This window comes from Pleuronectes platessa, chromosome 23 (assembly GCF_947347685.1).
Source record: "Pleuronectes platessa chromosome 23, fPlePla1.1, whole genome shotgun sequence".
NCBI lineage: Eukaryota > Metazoa > Chordata > Actinopteri > Pleuronectiformes > Pleuronectidae > Pleuronectes > Pleuronectes platessa.
In genome coordinates this window covers 3,503,701-3,527,526 of record NC_070648.1, presented here as the reverse complement: position 1 = coordinate 3,527,526, position 23,826 = coordinate 3,503,701, and the positions used below count along the sequence as shown (strand labels likewise).

Here is a 23,826-nt window from a genome sequence, read left to right as displayed (position 1 = left end):
ACAGCTGTGGTCCATGACTTTCTGTCCGAGCCTCATCGGGCTGTGGTTTGTGCCGAGATGGTAGATTCCACATCCTGCTCCCAAGTTGGACTGACCACGACAACACTGTTTCCCTGCAGAGGTCTTAAACACACACACACAGACACACACACACACACACACACACACACACACACACTCTGCAGGGTATATAAGCAGAAGCAGAGGGCGTCCCGGTCGGAGAAGCAGCAGCAGACTGACTCCAACCAGCAGCAGCTCCTCTCTCAAGCTCCTCTGCATCCAAACATCTCTCACGTAAGTCAAACTTCTGCTTTAATGCAACAGCTTTTATTGCAGGAACATTCCTCATAAGTTCTGTAACTTCATCGTCTTTATATCTTCCAGATGTGACGATGCAAATGAATTAGCTGATACATCTGAGAGTCATTTAAAAAATGTTTTGCAGGCTCTTGTGCAACGCTTGAAAGCAACAGATTTATTTGTTGCTGCACTGAAAAGCTCCGTTCTGCTGCTAAACCTGTTTCTTCTGTGTCAGCATAGTCGAGTCAAAAAACACATCTGTGCATATGTGTCACGGAAGAGTCCAACGAATAGAAAAATACTAAGTTTAGAATTTGGTTATATTTGTACTAGAGTATTTCCATTTTATGTTACTTGAACATATACTTGTACTCTAAACTTTGTGCTCAGGAGCTTCCCATGTACAAGTTACTTTCATATAATATGACATTTAAAAAAGCTTGGGGTTCCCAGCTACAACGTGAAACTTTAACAATAATCCACATGGTAGAATATGATATACTCTGTTGTGTTCAATGGGACATAATTTTCACTCCTTATTTATCTGTACTTGTACTTCTAAGTTATTTTAATATTTTGAGATGAGACAATTACAGACAGAAAATCACACAGCAACAATTTCAACATGTTTGACAATCAAACAACCATTAGTGGTTTTCTAAGTTGAAAAGCAGAAGGTTCCTGCTTCTCAAATGAAACAAGAACTTTGGAAATATCATCCTGATGTTTGAGGGAATTTAATGGAGTAGAATAGAAAAGCAGTTAATAAAAAGAACAATTGGTTATAGCCATGTTAATCCGCCACAACAGTAAGGGACGTGTAAATAGCAGAGCTTAGATTTATTTCCATCAAAATCATTCACAGAGTCTAAAAAGGTGCAAAACAATAAACGTGAATGAATAAAAACTACCTGGCCCCTGTGGTTATAAAACAAACACACTTAGTTCTCGGTGTGAACACATCAAAAACAACACAAACAAAAAACCCTCAGTGTTCTCACTGTGACTCATTTAGCCAAAAACGACTTCAACCCCCTTCAGCCCACACAGGGTCCTTCGTTATGATGTAAGAATGTGGTCAGACTGATTTAACCTTTAAAACACACAAACATCTGTTTTCATGAGATGCTACAAACACCTGCCCGAGGAGTGGAAACACTCTGAGTTACACAATGTGGGTGTGTGCTGGACGAGGAGGAGGGAAGTTTGTCTGAATGAGTCACTCCACAGTCCACACAGTGAACGCTCTGTTTTCACCTTCAACACCAGCTGAGATGTGCTGACGCGTGTTTTCTCTGCAGCTCAGCACAGCGACAACTGAGCAGACGAAAAGAGAGACAGACTTTGTTAGTTTAAATAAATGCAAATGTTTCCATAGTGTGTTATTTTAACTGATGCAACACTACTTTGTTGTAGCCCGTTCAGAAAACTTCACATTTTTATGTTGCTGGGTTTGATCAATAACAATGTCTCATATTCTTTGACATTATTATACTTTTAAATGTAAACATTTTTTATCAAAAACTACTTATGAAACTATTGAAATAGCTAGAAATACAAATACAAAAACGACAGCAGTCCTGTGTACTTAAACACTGTATTTTAGTTACATCCCCAGTACAGCTTGTACTACCACTGGGACTGTGGTTAACAGTAGTACAGCTCAAGTTATTACTACCATCAGTACTCCTACTATATGATATTTTTTGCAGTGTATTTTGTGCTACTTTACTCTACACGTAAAATGTAATAAATAGGAAGATGTAAACTTCATGATAAGAATTCATCCCACTGAAGAAAACCCTGTGAGGCTGAGCTTTGTCTTTTAATAGACGTGATTAATGGTTTGTGTTGAAACTGATCTTCCTCTGTCCCCGACCACAAAGACACGAGATTTGTGATGTGAAAATAAACCATGAACACTTTCTTTAGCACGACTCACAGGAGGAGCAGAGACTGTAGAACTCATGTGCAGCCCAACACACAAACACACATGGAAACACACATATTAACACAAATGGAAAACACTTGTTACATAAACGTCTTTGAAACTGCTCTTTGTACTTCTCAAAGCATATTGGAAATGTCATCATTCATAGAATGTTACATTTTGATTCGCTTTAGTTTAATGGCTTTCCCATTTTGAAAACCTTTCTTTCATGAATAAAAGTGGTGAGGACTCAGTCACACACACAGACACACACACATACACACACAGACACACACTCACACACGCACACACACACACACACACACACGTGTTTCCACTTGTTCCACAGATGTAAAGCAGATGAGCATGAAAACACATTCTGAAGTGAGGAGTGGAGCTTGATTGGAATTCTTTAGAAACTGCACACACAAACTACAAAGACACAAACTAGAGTACAAGCACATTTCAGACAACCAAACAAAATCTACGTTTTTCTATTCAATATGTGAGAATAAATAAGGGAACGTTGTCCTTTCTCCTCTTCCAGTCCTGAGAGGGATCATCCGCCCTGAACTAGCGCCACCATGTCTGATCGAGGTGCCACCGCAGCTCCGTCCCAGGCCCCCCCCCCACCCTCTGGACCCCGGCCCAAGGTGACGAGCCGCGGCCGCACCTCGGTTCCCATGGCCAGCGCCAACTCCGACTCCCCAGACATCCCTGAGTTTGAGTACTTCGGAACCCCGAGAGGACTTCCACCTCTGACCGGTGAGGGGGCGGGGCTTGTACATCTTAAAGCATTTTTCTCTGTAGTATATTTACCCTCAGAAAAAAGACTGTGTGTTAATGGATGACATTTCTCACATAAGAAAGTTTAAAATAGAGATGAACAGATGTCACAGGGCATCTTGGCTGGAGGAGATAAAGTCCTTTTCCCGGCAGTGACACAGTTTGAAGTAACTTTAACACATGACTGACACATGACTGACACATGACTGACACATGACTGACGTCCAAACAGGATAAACTCCGCTCACTTCCTGCAGCCTTATTGTGAAAGAGCGACCGGGAGATAACCAGATGTTACAGGAATGTATTATGATGCAATGTCATTTGCACATGTGGTAAATTAAATTATAGAAGAAAATCGAATTGAAAGAAAATAACAAATGAATAACTGATGAGGTTTTTTTGTTAGTGAACAAGTTTCCAGTTTGTCAGAAACTTTTCGGCAAGTATTTTTTGAGTGGACAACATGAAGTCCGGGGGGGGGGGGGGTGAATAAGACTTGAGAAAAACTTGAGAAAAATGAGTCTTGAAAGTGGTTTGAAGCCTCCCTCCCTCCTCACCTCTGTGTGTGTTTCAGAGTTCCTCGACATCAACGGGGTGGACATGATGAAGAAGCCAGACGACGGCAACACAACACAACACCACACCATGTATTTCAACACAAACAATCTCATCGTCCGCCGGGGACAGGAGTTCCAGGTCAAGGTCACCTTCAACCGTCCCTACGACGCAGCCAAGGACAAGTTCGCGGTGGAGTTTGTCATCGGTGAGGCCGGTGGTCTGTAGAGAGAGAAGTGAAGGACCCTCCTTCACATAAATTCAACTTTTAACCTCATGGAAGTTTTAATCTGAAATTTGAAATCGTATTTATAGAATATTTTTTAAGCATAGTTTTCAAAAGTTTGGTTTAGTTTCATTCCATAGTTATTAAACAACTTTTAACTGGTGTACAGTCTATTGTTGAGTAGAGTTGTTATCTTTAGAACTGCCACAACAAAACCTTCTTAAATCTTATTTTTTCATCCCTATTCAGTGCAGCAACTTGTTATGCACTTGAGATATAGTGTTAACCTTGTGCCGTATGTTTTGATCAAATCTTTTTCACGTTGACCTTCATGCCGTCACTTTGCTCCGACCCCCAGGCTCCAGCCCTCAGTACAGCAAGGGCACCTACATCCCCGTCTTCCCCACCAAGGATCGTCAGAGCTCCTGGAAAGGCCGCGTCACAGAGAAGTCCGGCAACACGGTCACCATGGGCGTCACTCCCACGGCCAGCTGCATTGTGGGAAAGTACCACATGTACGTCGCAGTGGCCACGCCCTTCGGCATCCGCAGGACGACGCGTGAGGACAGCCGGGACCTCTACATCCTCTTCAACCCCTGGGTGGCAGGTCGGTTTCAGGCCTCACCTCATCAACACCTTGTTTCCTGTTGCTTGTATCTCACCTCGATGTTCACATCCTCTCGACCTTCTGTCAGATGACGCTGTGTTCCTGGAGGACGAGAGAGAGAGGGAGGAGTGTGTGATGACGGAGATTGGGATCATCTACCACGGCGCCTACGACGATGTCTCGGAGAGAAACTGGAACTATGGACAGGTTGGACACAAACTCACCAACGACTTTAAGACTCTTTTTTTTTACCCACTAAATGTTTTCTAATCTTTCCCTTTAGTTTAACCACGGAGTCCTGGACGCCTGCCTGTACATCATGGACAGGTGTGAGATGCCCATCACCAACAGGGGAGACCCCATCAAGGTGACCAGGAAGGCCTCTGCTATGGTGAGAGAAGCTTCATGGACATCGTTTGTAACTTTTAATGAGCAACAGCGCCCTCTGCAGACACATCGGGGGATTAATCCAGTTATCCCACTCACTGTTAGAGATGCTGTGCTGTACAATTTACTGTTCTTGCACATATGTGGTGAAATAGTGCATAAATATATAAATATTATTATTGTGTAGATGTTTTTTTTATTTTACAATATTATGACATTTATATCACCATACATACTTATAAATAAAGAGATGTTTGATGATGTAATAATCAATTTGTATTTAAGACTTGATAATTCAGTCAAAAGTTATGCTAAATTGAAGGAACTTGTAATAGCTTCTTTCCACTCTGTTGTCTGCTATTTGATTTGTCGGTTCTCAGCTGAACTCTCGTGATGACGATGGCGTGTTGGTGGGGAACTGGAACGGCGACTACACCTACGGCGTGGCGCCCACCTCCTGGACCGGCAGCACCGACATCCTGCTCAGCTACGCCAGCAGCAAGATGCCCGTCTGCTACGCTCAGTGCTGGGTCTACGCCGCCGTCTTCAACACCTGTGAGTCTCCACTTCCTCTGAGTTAAATGACCTCAAGTTAAAGACAGAGACTTCTTCATGAGTTAGTTCAAAGGAGCCACCTTGTTCCGACTGAACTTACATCGGGCAATGTAACCAATTATCAACCATCTTTTGCTTTTCGTTAACTGTTTTTCCCTCGTGTCCCAGTTCTGCGCTGTCTGGGCATCCCGTCCCGAGTCGTCACAAACTTCTACTCGGCCCACGACAACGACGGAAACCTGACGACAGACATCATCCTGGACGAGAACGGCCGGATCGACCGCAACCGCACCAGGGACTCCATCTGGTACCACCTCGTCCTTGACATTTAACTTTTTAAGAAATTTTTGTCATCCCGGTGATGGTGAGGCTGCAATTGTCAAAAATATCTGTGAAACACTTTTATTGATTTAGGGATCTTTACCATTTTAGCATCAAACCCCCGGTTCAGACTCTGGTCTGTGTTCAGGTATCTTAAAAATAAATGATGATATTTTAATGAATCCTTATTCCTTGTCTCAAGAGGATGAAAGTGAATGTTGGCGACTCCCTGACTATTTCATTTGGGAATCCCATTAATCTGGCACATTCATGCTTCTCAGAGGATGAACCATATTGGAAACATAATCAATCCGATTTGCTGGACACCTTCGGGCTCCCGTAGAGAAATCTGTGATTTTAATGACCTCAACTAGACAGAACTAGTAAAACTATGAGGATAACAAGTTTAGATAATGATTCATATAACTTCCTGATAACATGTAAACAAATTTGTTGTGTTTGTCAGGAACTACCACTGCTGGAACGAGTGCTACATGTCCAGGCCAGATCTCCCTCTGGGCTTTGGAGGTTGGCAAGTTGTGGATGCGACACCACAGGAGACCAGTGATGGTACATGATGATGATGATGATGTGAAATATCTGCTGGCTTTGAATACAGTGCACTGATGATCAGTATTTAAACTCCTCTTCCATGATTCATTCAGGCATGTACAGATGTGGTCCTGCCTCAGTCCAGGCCATCAAACATGGGCAGATTTGCTTCCCCTTCGATGCTGCCTTTGTCTTTGCCGAGGTGAGTCTGGTGCTCCCGCCTGCAGCGCCGAGGAAAGCTGTCATTTCACACTGTAGCTGTAAAATTCCCTTTGCCGGTGGGGCATTCTGAGGTTTTGTGGTGTTTTCCTCCTACAGGTCAACAGCGACGTGGTGTTTTACTCCCGGAGGAAAGACGGGACCATGGAGCCAGTCAAAGTGAACCGGACTCACGTCGGCCGCATGGTGTTGACCAAAGCTCTTGGAGACTTGACCAGTCGCGATATCACCGACCAGTACAAGTTCCCTGAAGGTCAGTGACCCCCTCCTTTTCTCTTTATCTAACTTAAGAACAGGAATATACTAACTCACACTCAAAGCAACACCAGGTAGCTTCAACTGAGCAACAGCGCCCTCTGCAGCCACACGCAGCTGGAGAAAGTATTAAAACTTCCAGATGATGATCAGAGAATCAATTCATCCCTCTACATTTGTTTCAATCATCCAACACAGGCAGTGCCGAGGAGCGGACCGTGCTGGAGAAAGCAGAGGAGTACGGCTGCAAGCGAGAGAAGTCAGAGCCTCCGGAGGCCGACGTGGACCTGGTCCTGCCCACCATGGAGATCAGCGTGGGCGACGACTTTGAGCTGAGCCTGGAGTTCGTCAACCGCAGTGACCAGCGGCGAACCGTGGACGCCTACATCAGCGGCAACGTGGTGTATTACACCGGAGTCACCAGCTCTGAGTTCCTGTTCAGGACGCCCTCAGTGACCATCGAACCCAACAGTAGTGAGTCCTCTGCCTCAGAAATCTGGGAATCTTAATAAGAGCAGTTAATCAGAAAAAAGAGATCAGCGTTGTAATTTTACCTCCTGCAGCTGTGAAGGAGTTGGTGGACGTCAAGTCAAAGAAGTACATGAAGCACCTGGTGGAACAGGCCAACCTTCACTTCATCTTTACTGGGAAGGTCGAGGAGACCGGCCAGATCGTCACCACCATGAAAGTGGTCACCCTGCACAACCCCAAAGTCATCGTTGAGGTCTGAAATAATACGTTTCCCCACAAATCTATTTGGGGGTTAATGTCCTGCCAGGCCGAGTTTCACTTTAAGTTGCTTGACGCACTGAGAAGCACCGTTTATTATATGTTTTCTTTTTTTTTAAGGTTGAATTTGTTCAATTGTTTGTGTTGTTTTTGTTCCTGTGTGCACTTCAGGTACCCGGTGGAGGCAAAGTCAATGAAGAGATGATGGCGAGGGTCCAGTTTACAAACCCCTTCACCTTCAGCCTGGACGACGTCTACATTCGCATGGAAGGACCCGGGGTCATGGCGCCCAAGTCCAAATATTACAGGTGAGCTCTCAGGCCAAGCCACAACACATCTGAGTACAAGCGTATAAACAATTTGAGCAAAAGCGGAACCAAATGTGTGCGATAACAGTAAAGTGATGAGTCATGTTCTTTTTAAGACTTGTTTACAGCTATGTTCGGTTCCTTGTTTAGATTTTTTGGGGCTTTATTGGTAACACTGGAATGTTCCCTGGTTTCAGTCTGATCCCAGCAGGCTCCTCTCTGACCTGGACCGAGTACTTCGTCCCCCAGAGAAGCGGCTCCACCAGAGTGATGGTCACCCTGGACTGTCCCGCTCTCAGGCAGGTCTCCGGCCAGGCGTCCATCACCATCCAGCCCTGAGGGACGCCACAGAATCACCAACATCATTTAACTCACCTACACTTTAGCCAGAATATAAACCTATAATATAGACTGTAGGTTTACAACATGTAGCATTTATAACACAATGGGGTAATTGAAATAGCTTTGTCGTGTGAGATTTTTTTTTGTATGAATACAAACTAGTGGATCCAAACAAAATGTTCTATCATAGTGAATTTTGTCTTTTTGACCATCCCAAAATATCTAAACAGAAATATGTTATTGTCTTAATAATTCAATACGACCTGGATTTATCAGATAGTAAATGTTCCATTAATAGTAATGAGACTAAAAGGCTGAAAAGCTCAGTTGGATATTTGTCTGTGAATATTAGCATCTAAATTGATTCTAATGTTCAAATTTCATTTACAAAATACTGATTAATGCAAGTTTATCTTTTCCACTTGTAAATGTAGCCCTGCTATGCAACAACAAAGACATTTAAACTGTTGTATTTTAGTTAGTGTTCTGAACACTCTTGATATAAACGTGTACCAGAACAAATGCAACCATCGAAAACAATAAAACATCCTCATCTGCATGGTTTTGTGACATGTTCCGGTGATGGAAATCCATTAGAGTTGAAATAATGAGATTCTCGGACTGGAGTTACCTTTGAGTATTTTTATTAGGAAGCTCTGCAGAGGTTACACAACAAGCACGGGTGATTCAAGTGGAACTGACCCAAAGTCTAATAAAGCCAGTACTTATACACAGAGGCGTTTCAGTAAATATCAAATGAAAAAAAAGAGAGGAAATCATCATCTGTGTCCATCCGCTGTAGAGGTCAGAAGAAAACATTACCGAATAAGGGCAAACACAGGTCATAGCAGGGAGACACTGGTCAGTGGATTTTCCATTACATTCCCAGTGACTGCGCAGGTATGCAAGTTGTCGTGTTTCCTTCACCGTCAGTGATTTAACATCTTTTATTGAGGCTTAAATTCACATAGAAACTGCTAAAGTGCATAGAAGCTTTAAAAACAAACTCCAAATACTTCATCATAATTCCTCACTGAAGAAATGAAAAACCAAAAAACCTTGATCATTATTCTACAGTTAAAATGCAAAATGCATAAGCTCTCCCTCACAGATGCCTGAACAGGGCCGTGCAGAGACCTTTAGAGGGGCAGGGGCTCCAATTTCAAAAGGGGCACATGGAAAAAGGCTCATATGCCGACATAACTCAATTTGCTGTTGAGGGGGTTGCTGCTGTCAGAGGGCTTCATCGATCTGAGACTCGAGACATTAAAAGGAACAGAGGAGAGATATCAGCTGATTAACAAGTTATTTGATTAAGAGGCAAACACTGCTGACAGTTTTTGGAGCTGGTTCACTTGAAGAGACTCCGCAGTTTATTACGGGTACTTCGTAAAGTGGAACTTCGTGAAAGGGGCCGGTGCACCGGCGTGCCCTACCCCTCCTCCTGCAGTTACGTGCCCAGGATGGTGATGAGGTAGTCTGGGTACGCTTGGTCGTCATGGAACACAACATGAATGCTGGGGTTGTTCATTCTATCCACCACGCTGTCGTAGCGGTCATGTGGCAGAAGGATGTCACGAGGAGGAGGCACCTTCATGTCAAATCTGCCCACAGTGTAGATGCCGGTCAGGACTCGAGCCACGAAAATTCGCTGTGAGCCTTCGACGGTTGGCCTGGCGTAGATGTGCTGGGCTGAGTAGCTGGCATTTACGGCAAAGTAGGTTCCTTCACCATACACAGTTGCTGAGAATAAGAGAGAACATGAACTTTACAACAAACACCTCAAACTGTAACGATAGCACAGACACAATGGATTTAATGACAGCTTCTTAAAAGCCCCATCGAGGCCCCCTAGAGGCTGGCCACACCTCTTTGGTTTCGATTAGGTACGTAATGTTGTATAATACTCTACAAATAGGTCACTTTCTCTCTAAACATTTTCTTGAAGTATGACCTGCAATAGGTACGAAAAGTATCTGCACCGTTTTTTTCAGCAAATCTCCGGTTGAAGCCCGTTTTCATGATGGCGTCACAGTTGTCCTGAGTCGTCCCGTGGTACAGAACCTTTTCCACTTCGGTGCCCTCGTGTGCATTCTTATCAGAAATGTGTTTCCTCTGCGCTTCATAGGCCCGACGCAGGTGGACATTCTGCAAACGTTCAATCTTAGAAAACAAACAAATACATGCAAAAATTGTGAAGAAAATTTACATAAATGTAAAAACTAATGTAGCTGCTGCATTTGTCTGAGTGGAAACCACCTACCTTTATCCTGCTCATGGGACCAGATCGTCTGAAGGCCTGCTCCACTGATCGGTACTCTGGAGACGACTCCTGCAGGGTAACCACCTTCATATCCTCCCCAGCAGCCATGTTGTCCCAGTACAGAGGGAGAGTGAAGTCTGGAAAATGAATTTTTTTTAATAAATTGTATATATTGGATTTCCATAAAAAGAACCCTTTGATGAATTAGTGTTAGCTGAATACAAGTTGTATCCTCTCACCCGGCAGATTCTCAAGTCGTTTTATTTTTCTTAACTCTCCAGTTACTTGTCCTGTGGCCTCCATCCTCTGTAGATCCACGGTCCACTGGTTGCCCGGTTCATCCATTATGCCTCCCGCTAGGTTGTTATGTTCCAGTCTGTGATTGGCTGTTTTGGGAAGTCTCTCCCAGTTGCCGCTACTTCCCAGGATGCACCAGGCCACACGACTCTGCAAATCCTCCTCCTCCCTGACTATTACCTTCCTCCTGAGGTTGCTTAACTGAGATTCTTTAATCATCTGCATCACTTTGTTCACCCCATCTTTTAACCCGCTCACAGTCATGTTGCCCTGGACAGACTGAATCTTCAGACCCTCCTTATCCGCAAGCTGCTGCAGACACTTGGTGTCGTCCTCTGAGAGGCTTCCCACCTCCTCGGCCGTGAAGGTATGAGTCAAGCACTGATCCTGATACAGTTGCTTCAGCTTCATCTTGGCATCTGAGATGTTCTTACCACAAAGACCCAGGAACAGGAAGACAGACTGCTGAGTGTCGAAGCTGGCACTGAGGATACTGGGGTTGGCGGTCACAGACCTTTGTGGATTCGTTTTTTCATGAGGCAGTGACACTGTGGGATCAAAAATCAACATCAAATCAATCAATTATTAAATTAGAATCACCTTCCTGTGCTCGCATCCCTCCACCAACCAGTGCGGTTTCTGTCAACGTGCATTTTCTACAAGAATGAAGAAGAAGGCTGTTTCTGAAAGTTCACCTCTGTCGACCACATCACTGGAAAACACCTTCAACGCCTCTTCTTTGAAGAGCAAGAAGACTATGTCGACAATCAGGATGAGTCGGATGTCAGTGACGCAGCGTAAGGGAGTGGACGATGCAGCAGTTTTAACCCCTCGGAGAATGGCCTGAGCTATGACACCAGCGTCCATCCCACCTTGACCTGCACAAAGGTGTGGTGTTAACTGACACAGTTTAAAAACTTTTAATTAAACCAACGATAAGACTGTTACATTGTCTCGCACAATATTTACCGGCACAGATAGCAGGAATGGAGATGGACTTGTATCCAGAGGACTCACAATGTAGAATCAGGTCACACACCAGACTCTCAATGAGGCCTGCGTCAGTTTTTCCATTAACATGTAAAATGGCTTTGCAAGGTAATGATCCTCCCTTGCTCTTGAAAATTGATCCTCCCATCACTTTTGCTGCACAAAAAACAACAAAGAGACAAAATGACGAAGAAGCTATTAAATATATGTTTCATGGAAATTGCTTCTGGACCTTTATTCACCATCTTTCACTTGGGCCTTCACCTCTGGTCCAGCTGCAGTTAGAATGGCTTTGCAAACACCATCTGAGGAATAAATAAACATAATAGAACAAGTGTCTATAGCTAGCCTGACGTTGTCAGACTCACAATTCTAGTCAGAATGTGAGTCTGAGACCGCTCCATTGGGCTGTGATTATGGGTGTAAGGAGTGCAGACAGGTGTGTGGATCCAATCGCACAACTCGGAGACACAAGAAGGTGCAATTAACCAACTTTACTGTAGAATATTGGTACACGTCACGGCAGTCCAAACACGGGTACAATAATCCCACAGGAGACAGGCAGCGGGCAGAGTTCGTAATCGTTCCAGTCCAAGGTCGTTACACGGGAGGGCAGTCGATCACAGGGCAGGGTATCCGGCAGGGAAAAGGCAGAGACGTAAACCGTTAAGCAGGCAGGGGTCGGTAACAGGAAGGCTATCAGGAGGAATTGCTGGAACGCTAGGAACATTGAGAAACAAAGACGAACTGGCAACGCCACACAGGAACACACAGACTAAATACACCGGGTGATGAGGACCAGGTGCAAACAATCAGGGAGGAGCTGACAATCACCCAGGTGGAACACACACACGAGGGAGGGAGTGAGGAGTCTGAAACGAGAGGAGAGGTGAGTAAACAATAACAACACATAACAAGAATAAGTTATAAATCTCCAGCCAACTTAACTTAATAAACTGGGCTGGCCATAACAGTACCCCCCCTCCTAGGGACGGCACTGGATGTCCCAGGCTGGTCAGGATGTAGACGGTGGAAGTCTAGAATGAGGTCCGGGTCAACAATGTTCTTTGTAGACACCCATTTCCTCTCTTCAGGGCCGTACCCCTTCCAGTCTACCAAGTATTGGCGACCGCGACACGGCGGCGAACAGCCAAGAGGCGTTTGACTGTGTACACCGGCCCTCCATCGATGATCCTGGGAGGAGGAGGAGGCTTGGTGGGAGGAACCAACGGGCTCTCCAATGCAGGCTTGATCCGGGACACGTGAAAAGTGGGATGCACCCTCATAGAACTGGGCAGCTGGAGTCGCACTGCAGCGGGGTTGATAATCCTGGAGATGGGGAACGGACCAATAAACCGGGGAGCCAACTTGCGGGACTCCACATGTAGAGGAATGTCACGAGTAGACAGCCAGACTCTATTGCCTGGTTGGTACGTGGGTGCACGGGTCCGTCGTCGGTCCGCCGCCCCCTTTGTACGGACGGAGCTTCTTAGAAGGACCTCCCGGACCCCACTCCAGATCCTACGGCACCGATGGACGAACCTCTGGGCAGAGGGAACATTGACCTCCTCCTCTAAGTCGGGGAACAGTGGAGGTTGGTAGCCATAGGCACACTGAAATGGAGAAAGGCCGGTAGATGCACTGGGTAATGTGTTGTGTGCATACTCCACCCAGATGAGATGATTGCTCCAGGTGGCCGGGTTTTGAGAGACCAGGCATCGTAGTCCGGTCTCCAACTCCTGGTTCATCCGCTCCGCCTGACCGTTTGACTGGGGATGGTATCCGGAGGAGAGACTGACTGTGGCACCGAGGAGGGAACAGAACGCCCTCCAGAACTGAGAAACAAACTGTGGACCCCGGTCTGACACCACATCCTTCGGAAATCCATGAATGCGAAAAACATGCAACAGAACAGCCTCTGCAGTCTCTTTGGCTGAAGGCAGCTTGGGCAAGGGAATAAAATGAACCATCTTTGAGAATCTATCAACAACTGTTAAAATAGTGGTGTTACCTTTCGAAGGAGGCAACCCGGTAACGAAGTCCAGAGAGATGTCAGACCAGGGGCGATGGGGCACAGGAAGTGGCTGCAGGAGACCAGAGGGTGGCCGTCGCGAACTCTTGTTCCGAGCACAAACAGGACAGGCCATCACATATTCCCTGACCTCTCTCTCCATGGATGGCCACCAGAAGCGTTGTTTGACCACAAAGAGAGTCCGCCGTATCCCAGGGTGACAAGAAACCCGAGAGGTATGGGCCCAATGGATGACCTGGGAACGAAGTAGAATCGACACAAACAACCGGTTCGGGGGACATCCGTCCGGCACCTGACCATTAACATTTGCCTGTCTGACCCTCTGTTCAATATCCCAGGTAACGGCCCCTATCACACAGGATGGAGGCAAGATATTAGAGGGAGATCTCGGGGCAGAACCAGGGTCAAACAAACGAGACAGTGCATCTGCTTTCGTATTCTTTGAACCAGGACGATATGACAGTGAAAAATTAAAGCGATTAAAAAATAAGGCCCACCTGGCCTGTCTGGAATTTAGTCGTTTGGCGGATCGGATGTACTCGAGATTCTTATGATCAGTCAAAACCAGGAACGGCTGTTCTGCCCCCTCCAACCAATGACGCCATTCTTCCAGAGCCACTTTAATAGCTAGTAACTCCCTATTCCCAACATCATAATTTCGCTCAGCGGGCGAAAGTTTCCGAGACAGAAAAGCGCAGGGATGGAGCTTCTTGTCCACTTCTGATCTTTGCGAGAGTATGGCCCCGACTCCTACGTCTGAGGCATCAACCTCCACGACGAACTGAAGATTAGGGTCCGGGAGCGTGAGGATTGGGGCAGTAGTAAATCTCTCCTTTAATTTTTGAAAGGCTCTCTCAGCCGGTAGTGACCACTGAAACCTTATGTTCGAGGAGGTCAGTTTATGCAATGGAGTTGAAATAGTGCTAAAGTTCCTAATGAAACGTCTGTAAAAATTTGCAAACCCCAGAAAGCGTTGGAGATGTTTGCGAGAAGTGGGAGTAGCCCACTCTGTCACTGCGCTAACCTTCGCCGGATCCATCTGGATGTTGTCTTGAGAGACGATGAACCCTAGGAAGGCCACAGAGGACACGTGAAATTCGCATTTCTCTGCTTTAACAAAAAGTTGGTGGGTGAGAAGGCGCTGAAGAACCTGGTGAACATGCTGGACATGAGTCTCCTCATCTGGGGAGAAGATGAGGATATCGTCTAAATAAACAAAGACATATTGGTTCAACATATCCCGAAGTACGTCGTTAACTAACGCCTGGAATACCGCTGGCGCATTACATAAACCAAATGGCATTACCAGGTACTCATAGTGACCACTTGGGGTATTAAAGGCTGTCTTCCACTCATCCCCCTCTCTTATCCTCACCAAGTGATAGGCGTTCCTCAGGTCCAGCTTGGTGAAGACCTTAGCATTCCTCAAAAGCTCAAACGCAGAGGAGATGAGGGGCAGAGGATATCGATTCTTGATGGTAATCCCATTTAATCCTCGATAATCAATACATGGACGGAGCGTTTTATCCTTTTTGGCCACAAAGAAGAACCCAGCTCCAGCAGGAGATGAAGATGGCCGAATGAGTCCTGACGCCAGGGAGGAGTCAATATATTCTGTCATTGTTTTTACCTCCGGTGAAGATAAGGAATAGAGGCGCCCCCTAGGGGGTGAAGTACCTGGTAGCAGGTTAATGGCGCAGTCATAAGGTCGATGAGGTGGTAAAGAGGTAGCCCGTGTCCTGTTGAAGACCTCCTTGAGATCTAGATAACATGGGGGAACTCGGGAGAGATCTGGGAAATCAGCGTCCGATGAAATCGTGCGGGGAGAGTTGACCCCAGATCGAGACGCAGGAAGTTCTAGATACTTGGGAGAAGAAACATCAGAAGAGTGGAATATCTTGGATATAGACACAGCGCGAATGCAGGTTACAGAACAGTTTCTGTCCCAATTTGTTATTTCCCCTGTGACCCAGTTCATGTGGGGGTTGTGTTTAGAGAGCCATGGAAAACCCAAAATGAGATAGTGTGATGGAGAGTCGAAAAGAAAAAAGCTCAAAACTTCAGAATGTTCCCCGGAAATAATCATCTGAATTGGATCAGTCCGGTGCGTTATTTTACATAATAAACGTCCATCTAGGGCGTGAGCCTCCAATTGCTTTGGCAGAGGAATTCATTTTAAATTTAATTTCTTCGCTAACCTCCAGTCCATAAAATTCTCATCAGCCCCAGAGTCAACCAAGAAAGGATAACTGACAGTCTGAGAAGGTGTGATGAGCTTGGCTTGCATGACAGGTCGAACAGAAGACACAGAAGTGTGACTCACCAGTGTATATCTTGCTGTTGCCTGGTCCTTCACTGGACAGTTTGAGAGGTAGTGACCCTTCTGCCCACAATAAATGCATCTACCCTCACGGAGTCGACGCTGACGCTCCTCTGGACTGAGCTTTGTGCGTCCCAGCTGCATTGGCTCCTCCGCTCCAGCATAGGGCGCTGTTGTGCCGGCCATGGGTGTGAACCGCGCCGGAGCTTGCCAGGACTGCTGAGCGGAAGTCGACTGCCCCCTCTGGACAGGAGCAGAATACTCCGGTCTGGATCTCCCACGGTCCTGGAGACGTCTATCGATCTTGACCACCGAAGCAATGAGCGAGTCCACATCTTCTGGCAACTCACAGTTGATGAGTTGATCTTTAATGGGCTCTGCTAACCCATATAAGAACGCATCGAACAAGGACTCCTGATTCCACCCGCTATCGGCTGCCAATGTGCGGAATTCAATGGCGTAATCCGAGACATGCCGATTGCCCTGGCGAAATCCCATCAGTGCTCTCGCCGCCTCTCGACCGGGATTAGTGGAGTTGAAGATCTTGCTTAGAGTTTCTGTAAACAGCTGAACCGAGGAGCAGATGTGTGAGTTTCTTGACCATTCAGCTGTCGCCCATCTCTCTGCTCTGCCAGAGAGGTACGAAATCACGTACGCCACCTTGGAACGTTCCGTCTGGAAAGCTGGCGCATTCAACTCGAAATGAAGCCCACACTGAACCAGAAATGACCGACAGTCGCCAGAGTCCCCGGAAAATCTTTCGGGACGAGAGAGACGTGGCGGGACAGCAGGCGGGGAAGCAGCGGGAAGTGGAGCTGGAGCTGGAGCTGGGACCGGAGCTGGAACAGCACTCGGAGTGATGAAGGTGTCCAGACGATCCATGAGCCTTTGGACCTGAGTAGTCAAGAAACTAACCTGGCCGTGAATGCTCTCCTGGCATTCCGACATCCCCTGCATCTCGAGGTGAACTGCATTAAATTGTTCCTCCGTCTGCTGCAGTAATGGTGCCGGCAGGACAGTGCGCCCGGAACCGGAGTCGGCTGAATCCATCTTATTGGCCAGTTCGTACTGTAAGGAGTGCAGACAGGTGTGTGGATCCAATCGCACGACTCGGAGACACAAGAAGGTGCAATTAACCAACTTTACTGTAGAATATTGGTACACGTCACGGCAGTCCAAACACGGGTACAATAATCCCACAGGAGACAGGCAGCGGCAGAGTTCGTAATCGTTCCAGTCCAAGGTCGGTACACGGGAGGGCAGTCGATCACAGGGCAGGGTATCCGGCAGGGAAAAGGCAGAGACGTAAACCGTTAAGCAGGCAGGGGTCGGTAACAGGAAGGCTATCAGGAGGAATTGCTGGAACGCTAGGAACATTGAGAAACAAAGACGAACTGGCAACGCCACACAGGAACACACAGACTAAATACACCGGGTGATGAGGACCAGGTGCAAACAATCAGGGAGGAGCTGACAATCACCCAGGTGGAACACACACACACGAGGGAGGGAGTGAGGAGTCTGAAACGAGAGGAGAGGTGAGTAAACAACACATAACAAGAATAAGTTATAAATCTCCAGCCAACTTAACATAATAAACTGGGCTGGCCATAACAATGGGGCGTGTTTCAACTGACCAGGAAGTAAAATTCCTCTTCGCTCAATTGGATAGACCTACAACCAATCAGAGCAAGCCTTAAATAACAGCTGGCTCCCATCCACTCCCATGTTAAAACTTTGTGCCGTTCACACCGGAGGCTGAAGCACCGCGAGGCAGCCTTGGCGCAGCGCGGTGCTTCAGCCTCCGGTGTGACCGGCACAAAGCCGTGCAGCGATCTACTGGATCAACGGGTGATATTATTAGCGCTGCCCGGCGGTTCAGCGTCGCCTCAGTGTCCGTTGTGAACAGCCCAGCGCCGGGGTGATAGGGATTAGCGGGGTGCTTTGGCGTCGCCTCCACGTTCTGTGTTCCTCTTTCAAAATGAATGCGCTGTCGATGTCTTCTAAAACAGACTCAATGGCAGCATCTACACATCTCAGCTCGCCAGCGGCAGGCATGTTTGTTGAAAACGAATTCAACCCAAGGGCACTTTGATGACGTGGTTGATTACGTTACCGTTGATCATCTGTCAATCATCGTATAAAGCCCGCCCTGACAATCTGATTGGCCCGGTCGGGCATTATTTTTCCTCAACGGAGCGACTCCAGACCGAACTGCCCGACCAAAAATGTTGTGGGCGGGGCTAAGTTCGTCTGGCATCCAGGCTAGTCTATAGCCATAATACCGTCTCTGTGAACATGTAAAGCTGATTAGCCAAATGCCAATGGAACCATGCTAATGTGCTCACTATGCCAAGAACAAGATGTTGTTATCCAAATATAAACCAGGCTAGTCATGGTTGTGCAAGTTTCTGGACATAAAACAAGACAGTGGACGGATTTTTTATTTGAATTTAAAAGTGATGTTGCCACCCTTTTTTTTTAATTGATCCTCTTGGGAACATGAATATGAGTAGAAGATCAGATGATCATTGCAGCAAATCTCATAGTGACACAGGAAAAGTCACGAGCAGAGGAACATATATTGTTCCAATTTCGCTTTTTGACTTTAGTCAAATTTTTTTAATCAATCAGGTGATTTGTTTTTATTTTGCATCTTTGGAATAGAGTCAAAATTTCAAAAATCGAAAAATCATTGCCTGCGTAGAAGAATATTTAAAAATCCTGATGTTGGTACATATGCCTCCACAAAATGCCTTGGTTCTGTAGATGCATTTGCGAAATTGTACTTAATGTTGAGATGTTTTGCTGTAGATGGAAACTTTGACCGATGGGTGAGACTAAGAAAAGTATGTATTTAAGATTCGTTTTCAGGAAGAAAATAACTGATAAATCATTAAAATATTTCTGTCAGTGCGAAAGCAGTGGACCTACGAAAAGACACGTTACAAAATAACAGCTCCTTCCTGGTCCCTCCTGCGTTTGGATGCATCAGCAGCTCTCACTTACACTCGAGATGTTCGAAGTTGGTCCAGTTCACAATTGCGTCTGTAGTCTCATGAGTGATGTCACCGAACACCACGTGTAGTCTGACCCCAGGTACGACCATCAGAGTGATGTCATCCGTGGGAGAGCTGAAGATGACTGACAGGAAATAAAACAACACAATTCATATTTGTTTGGAAGTTAATGGTTTTCCTTGCTGTATTAGTATGGAGGACGAAACATGAATTAAGTATAAATAAATGGATAAATGCATAAAAGTATAAGGAAATAAATACAGAAATACTCAGTCTCGTGCAGGATTGGTCACAGGAGTGTGATGATCCAGTTCTACTACTTCTGCCTTTCAATGCTGACTGTTGTCCAGGAGCTGTTTGCAGTGTTGAGCCAGTTCACATTTAAAATGAACTAGTTCAAGTTGAGTTCATGAAGATGAAAATCAACTAGTTCATGTTCAGAGTTCTTTTTTTATTATTTATTGGGATGATTTCGGGGAGAAGTCCTGACTGTGAGCGTCTTGTGTTGTACTGAGCACAAAAGGTTGACGAGTAATTTTTCATGATGTTTAAATGCAGCGTCATAAACTCTGCAGCGAATCAAACAAACACTAAGTGAATTCATGTTCTGATCAGGTCCTGATAATTAGTGATGAGTGTTTATCAGTCCCAGTGAGAGCAGGTCAGTGTGGAGGAGGAAACAGAAACTCTAGCTCGGTACAAACCAGCTGCAGCTTCTGCTCTGATCATGAAGCAGCTGATACTGAGCAGCTGAGACCAACTCGGTGTTTCACTTTTCTTCTACAAAGTCACTGAGCGGCTGCTTCACAGTAAGAATCTCTGATCTCACTGTGTGTGACTCTCTGAGTGTGTGTGTGTGGTGGGGGGGGATTCCCTAGGAATAGATTGCAGCTTCCTGGATCGCTCAGTTGACAAATCCTGCTCGAGACAGAAGACACGACCTCCAACCTCATTTACATATGGACACAGAAATACAGAAATAAATATATGTGGAAAGGAATTTAAGACATTTATTCTTTTATTTCCTTGTTTATTATTCCATTATATATTTATTTATGTATTTATTTATACATTTATTTATTTGTACTTAAGTCATGTTTCGTCCTCCATATATTAGCTGTCGAGTTTACCTTGACCTCCCAGGTTCATATTCAAGCTGAGTGATCGGTAGACAGCATGGTAGCACTGTAAATAAATATATGAATATTATTTTATATGAAACCATTCCTTAGCAGTAAAACATGCATGTGTCTAACTAACAGTGGTCGAAGTGTCAATAGTCAGTACCTCAGAGTCCGGATAATCAGGTTTAATGACGACATAGATGTTGGAGAGTGAACCGATGAATCCCGATGATCCAAACTGGTAAATGCTCTCAGTCAGAGCTTCAATGGCGGCACAGAGCGGGTAACCTAACACAATTCCAGGTCCAATCACTGGAAAGGCAACTGAACTCAATTCCTGCTGCACACAGAGGTCCAAACATCTCCTCAGACCCTTTCTCAGAGCCTGGGACAAAAAAAGGTTGATCAGTTTTTGTAGATCAGGATAAGAACCAATTCTCTGTCCACATCTCTGTCTTGTTTATTTTGCCATTTTTCCCATCTATTTTCCCACTCGCTGTAAATTCACAAACGTCATAGTCCATCTCTTTGGATTTCTGAGTTTCTGTCAACCCTTTGTATGTCTTAACTTTTCCCCCTCCAACCACTACACTGCCTTGCCCTCACTGATAAAGTTATTTTGCTAGTTCTTTGACGTTACCTGCTCACTCCGCCCTCTGACTCCATCCCAGGGCAAACACTCAATGAAGAAGAGCTTGTTGCAGCTAAGAGATGGAGGCCCAGCGACCTGCAGAACATCTCCAGGGTTGATGGTACACTTTGCAGCAGCTGCGTCAAAGTTGGACTGCATTGTGCTCCCTGCTTTAGTCAACAGATTCTTTCCCACTTTAGTTGAAGTCAGCTGTTTGTGGAGCATGGGAACCACCAACACGTTCACCTGTGGAAATAAGGGGAAACATCATGACTGTGCAGTGTTGCATTGCTGCTTTAAAAGCTGAGGTAAAGTAGAATGGAATAAATAAAATAGGCAAACCTGTTGATCCTCCAACGTGCCAAGCTTAATCTGCAGGTTTGTTTGGTTGGCTGCAATGTTCTCGACGGGGTTGAGGCAAGATCTTTCATCTGAAGGCCTGGGTGTGAGGCTGGGGACAGGGCTGCTGATCCTCACATCCGGGGAGTTCAAACCTGGATGTTCTCTGATAAGGACCTGACAGGAACTCTGTATGAGATCTTTGCTTATTTTGCCATCTGCCTTGAAGTACTGCTGAGGCCCTGGTCCGTCTAGTACTAGTGTGTCTGATGTCAGGCAGGTGAGAGCGGAGATCAGAGCCTGCTTCACCTCATCTACGTGACAACGGCGACCAGACAGGAGCACACAAGGATTTGGGGTAGTTGAGGTTTTTAGCGTCACTTTCGTGTGTTTCAAGCCAATCAGGTCTAAGACTTCATCTAAACAGTAAACCAGTTCAGGAATTGGTAGGTTCAGACTTTCTTGTGTGGGGGCCTGGTTCGTCTGGTAGTCACACAGAACCTTCTCCAGCTGGTTCACATTTTCACTGTAGCCCACCAGTCGAACTTCCATCATTGTGGTTCCCACTGGGATGAAGCTGATATCCACTCGGATTTCTCCAGAGTTTGCCACGTTCTTGGCTTTGATGAGCATTTCCTTCACCTGGTCCAGATCTGGAGGTACAGCTGCGGCGCCCTGCAGCATCACAGTCTTCAAACTCAGGTTTCTCTTCATGTCACTGTGGCTTAGAGGTGCTGGGTTATACCTGCCTATTGGTCTTTTTTGTGTGTTTGGTTTTTTAAACGTCTAAAGAAAGGAAGGAAACCCATGAGTTTAAAAGAAGTTTTTTCCTAGATAAAAGTGACAATTATGTTACAACAGTCATCACAATCTTGGATGTGGATTATAAGGTCCATGAAACTGGCCGGGCCACACAAGAGGTTGTTTACTTGGATTATGACAGCAGCAGATGAGATTTCAAAAGGTTTATTTTCAGCTCACCGGCGTCTATGGCTGATCAGGTTTCTGTGATGAATTTGTTTGGCTCATGGTCAGATGTCGTTCTCCGGAAGCTAAAGGGACCATGTGAAGCTTCTTCTGCCAAACTCTTTTCTGGTCTGTAAAGTCCCACATCCCAACAAAACACTTGCGTTTCAGCTCAAAGTGCGAAGTTTATCTGACAAAGAGCAAATTTGAAGACAAAATGGTTTCTCACCTTCTTTGTCCTTGAAGCAGATTTTGTAGACATCACCTCCGACGGCTTGGATTGCGGAACAGTCACCTCCCCCAGAAAGTCTTCTTATCTGAAAAATGTCCTGACCTTCTTCCTCTCTGTGTCCGTCAGACTTTTGGCTTCAAAGAACAATAGATATTGATATTCGTCCAGTTTAAACCTCAACTCTGAACACAAGAAACTCTTTGGTGAGTACTCTGTCCCTCTTCTATTGAGTCCTACCTGAGTGAGTTTCTTTTTGCCTTCACTTTCATTTCCACTCATTTCCATTTCTCAGGAGAACACACCCTACGGACTAAAATAGCTACAGTTCAGCTTTCGGTCGAACCTATTTGTCCTGTTGAGCAGACGTTATAATAATTATTATTGTTCATTGCATAGATGATGATGATGATGATGATGAGGATGTTAATTTGTAAATTTAATCAATTTCCTATGTGATCTTACCATTGAAAAAATACATACAACTCCAAAACGAAGATATGCCATCACACAGTTGGAGTGTGAACCTGAAGTCCTACAGCATTACCACACTAGGCCACTAGATGTCCTACTAGTGCTGTTGCAGATACATATAAATATTATATAACCTCATGTAGTCATGCTGAACAATTCGGTGGAATTATTGTAGCTTCATTTATACTTCTCTCACTCATGTGGTGTTATTGTGTCTGTGTTCTGTATATTTGCCAGAAGAGCTTCAGCGTTTATGATAACGATTGTGATAGAATGGTTTTATTAATTTACTGTTGAACTTTTTCAAACATTCCAAAATAATGAATGTTAAACATATAACTTTCTGATAATATGTAAACGAATGTTTGTGTTTGTCAGGAACTACCACTGCTGGAACGAGTGCTACATGTCCAGGCCAGATCTCCCATCTGGGCTTTGGAGGTTGGCAAGTTGTGGAGGCGACACCACAGGAGACCACTGATGGTACGTGATGATGATGATGATGATGATGATGATGTTGATGTGAAATATCTGCTGGCTTTAAATCCAGCTCACCGATGATCAGTAATTAAACTCCTCTTCCATGATTCATTCAGGCATGTACAGATGTGGTCCTGCCTCAGTCCAGGCCATCAAGCATGGGCAGATTTGCTTCCCCTTCGACGCTGCCTTTGTCTTTGCCGAGGTGAGTCTGGTGCTCCCGCCTGCAGCGCCTAGGAACGTGGTTATTTCACACTGTAGCCGTAAAATTCCCTCTGTTGGGTGGGCATTCTGAGGTTTTGTGGTGTTTTCCTCCTACAGGTCAACAGCGACGTGGTGTTTTACTCCCGGAGGAAAGACGGGACCATGGAGCCAGTCAAAGTGAACCGGACTCACGTCGGCCGAATGGTGTTGACCAAAGCTCTTGGAGACTTGACCAGTCGCGATATCACCGACCAGTACAAGTTTCCTGAAGGTCAGTGACCCCCTCCTTTTCTCTTTATCTAACTTCAGAACAGGAATATACTTAGTCACACTCAAAGCAACACCAGGTAGCTTCAACTGAGCTACAGCGCCCTCTGCAGCC

The 23,826-nt window shown here is 45.6% G+C and overlaps 3 protein-coding genes across 3 annotated transcripts; 1 reads left to right on the top strand and 2 right to left on the bottom strand.

The window, feature by feature from the left end:
- Nucleotides 1-278: 278 nt before the first annotated feature.
- Nucleotides 279-8,634, top strand: f13a1b (coagulation factor XIII, A1 polypeptide b; the record flags this gene model as incomplete). The annotated part of the gene is given in 15 exon segments (XM_053416462.1): nt 279-294; nt 2,778-2,995; nt 3,594-3,782; nt 4,159-4,407; nt 4,496-4,614; nt 4,691-4,798; nt 5,175-5,349; nt 5,518-5,656; nt 6,137-6,240; nt 6,336-6,424; nt 6,541-6,694; nt 6,895-7,170; nt 7,260-7,420; nt 7,597-7,733; nt 7,931-8,634. Coding segments are annotated over 14 exon segments (2,223 nt in total). The 3' UTR covers nt 8,073-8,634.
- A 96-nt stretch (nt 8,635-8,730) lies between these two features.
- LOC128430414 (protein mono-ADP-ribosyltransferase PARP14) lies at nt 8,731-11,796 on the bottom strand. The gene is made up of 6 exons (XM_053416463.1): nt 11,605-11,796; nt 11,331-11,513; nt 10,578-11,183; nt 10,339-10,475; nt 10,058-10,238; nt 8,731-9,818 (listed from the first exon to the last, which is right to left on the bottom strand). Exons 1-6 carry the CDS (start codon nt 11,771-11,773, stop codon nt 9,526-9,528), a joined length of 1,569 nt encoding a protein of 522 aa, XP_053272438.1. The 5' UTR covers nt 11,774-11,796; the 3' UTR covers nt 8,731-9,525.
- Nucleotides 11,797-20,090: 8,294 nt separating this feature from the next.
- Nucleotides 20,091-22,585, bottom strand: LOC128430415 (uncharacterized). Its single transcript, XM_053416464.1, has 6 exons — nt 22,287-22,585; nt 22,073-22,188; nt 21,095-21,877; nt 20,762-20,998; nt 20,285-20,506; nt 20,091-20,182 (listed from the first exon to the last, which is right to left on the bottom strand). Exons 3-6 carry the CDS (start codon nt 21,803-21,805, stop codon nt 20,111-20,113), a joined length of 1,242 nt encoding a protein of 413 aa, XP_053272439.1. The 5' UTR covers nt 21,806-21,877; nt 22,073-22,188; nt 22,287-22,585; the 3' UTR covers nt 20,091-20,110.
- Between the last annotated feature and the right edge of the window lie 1,241 nt (nt 22,586-23,826).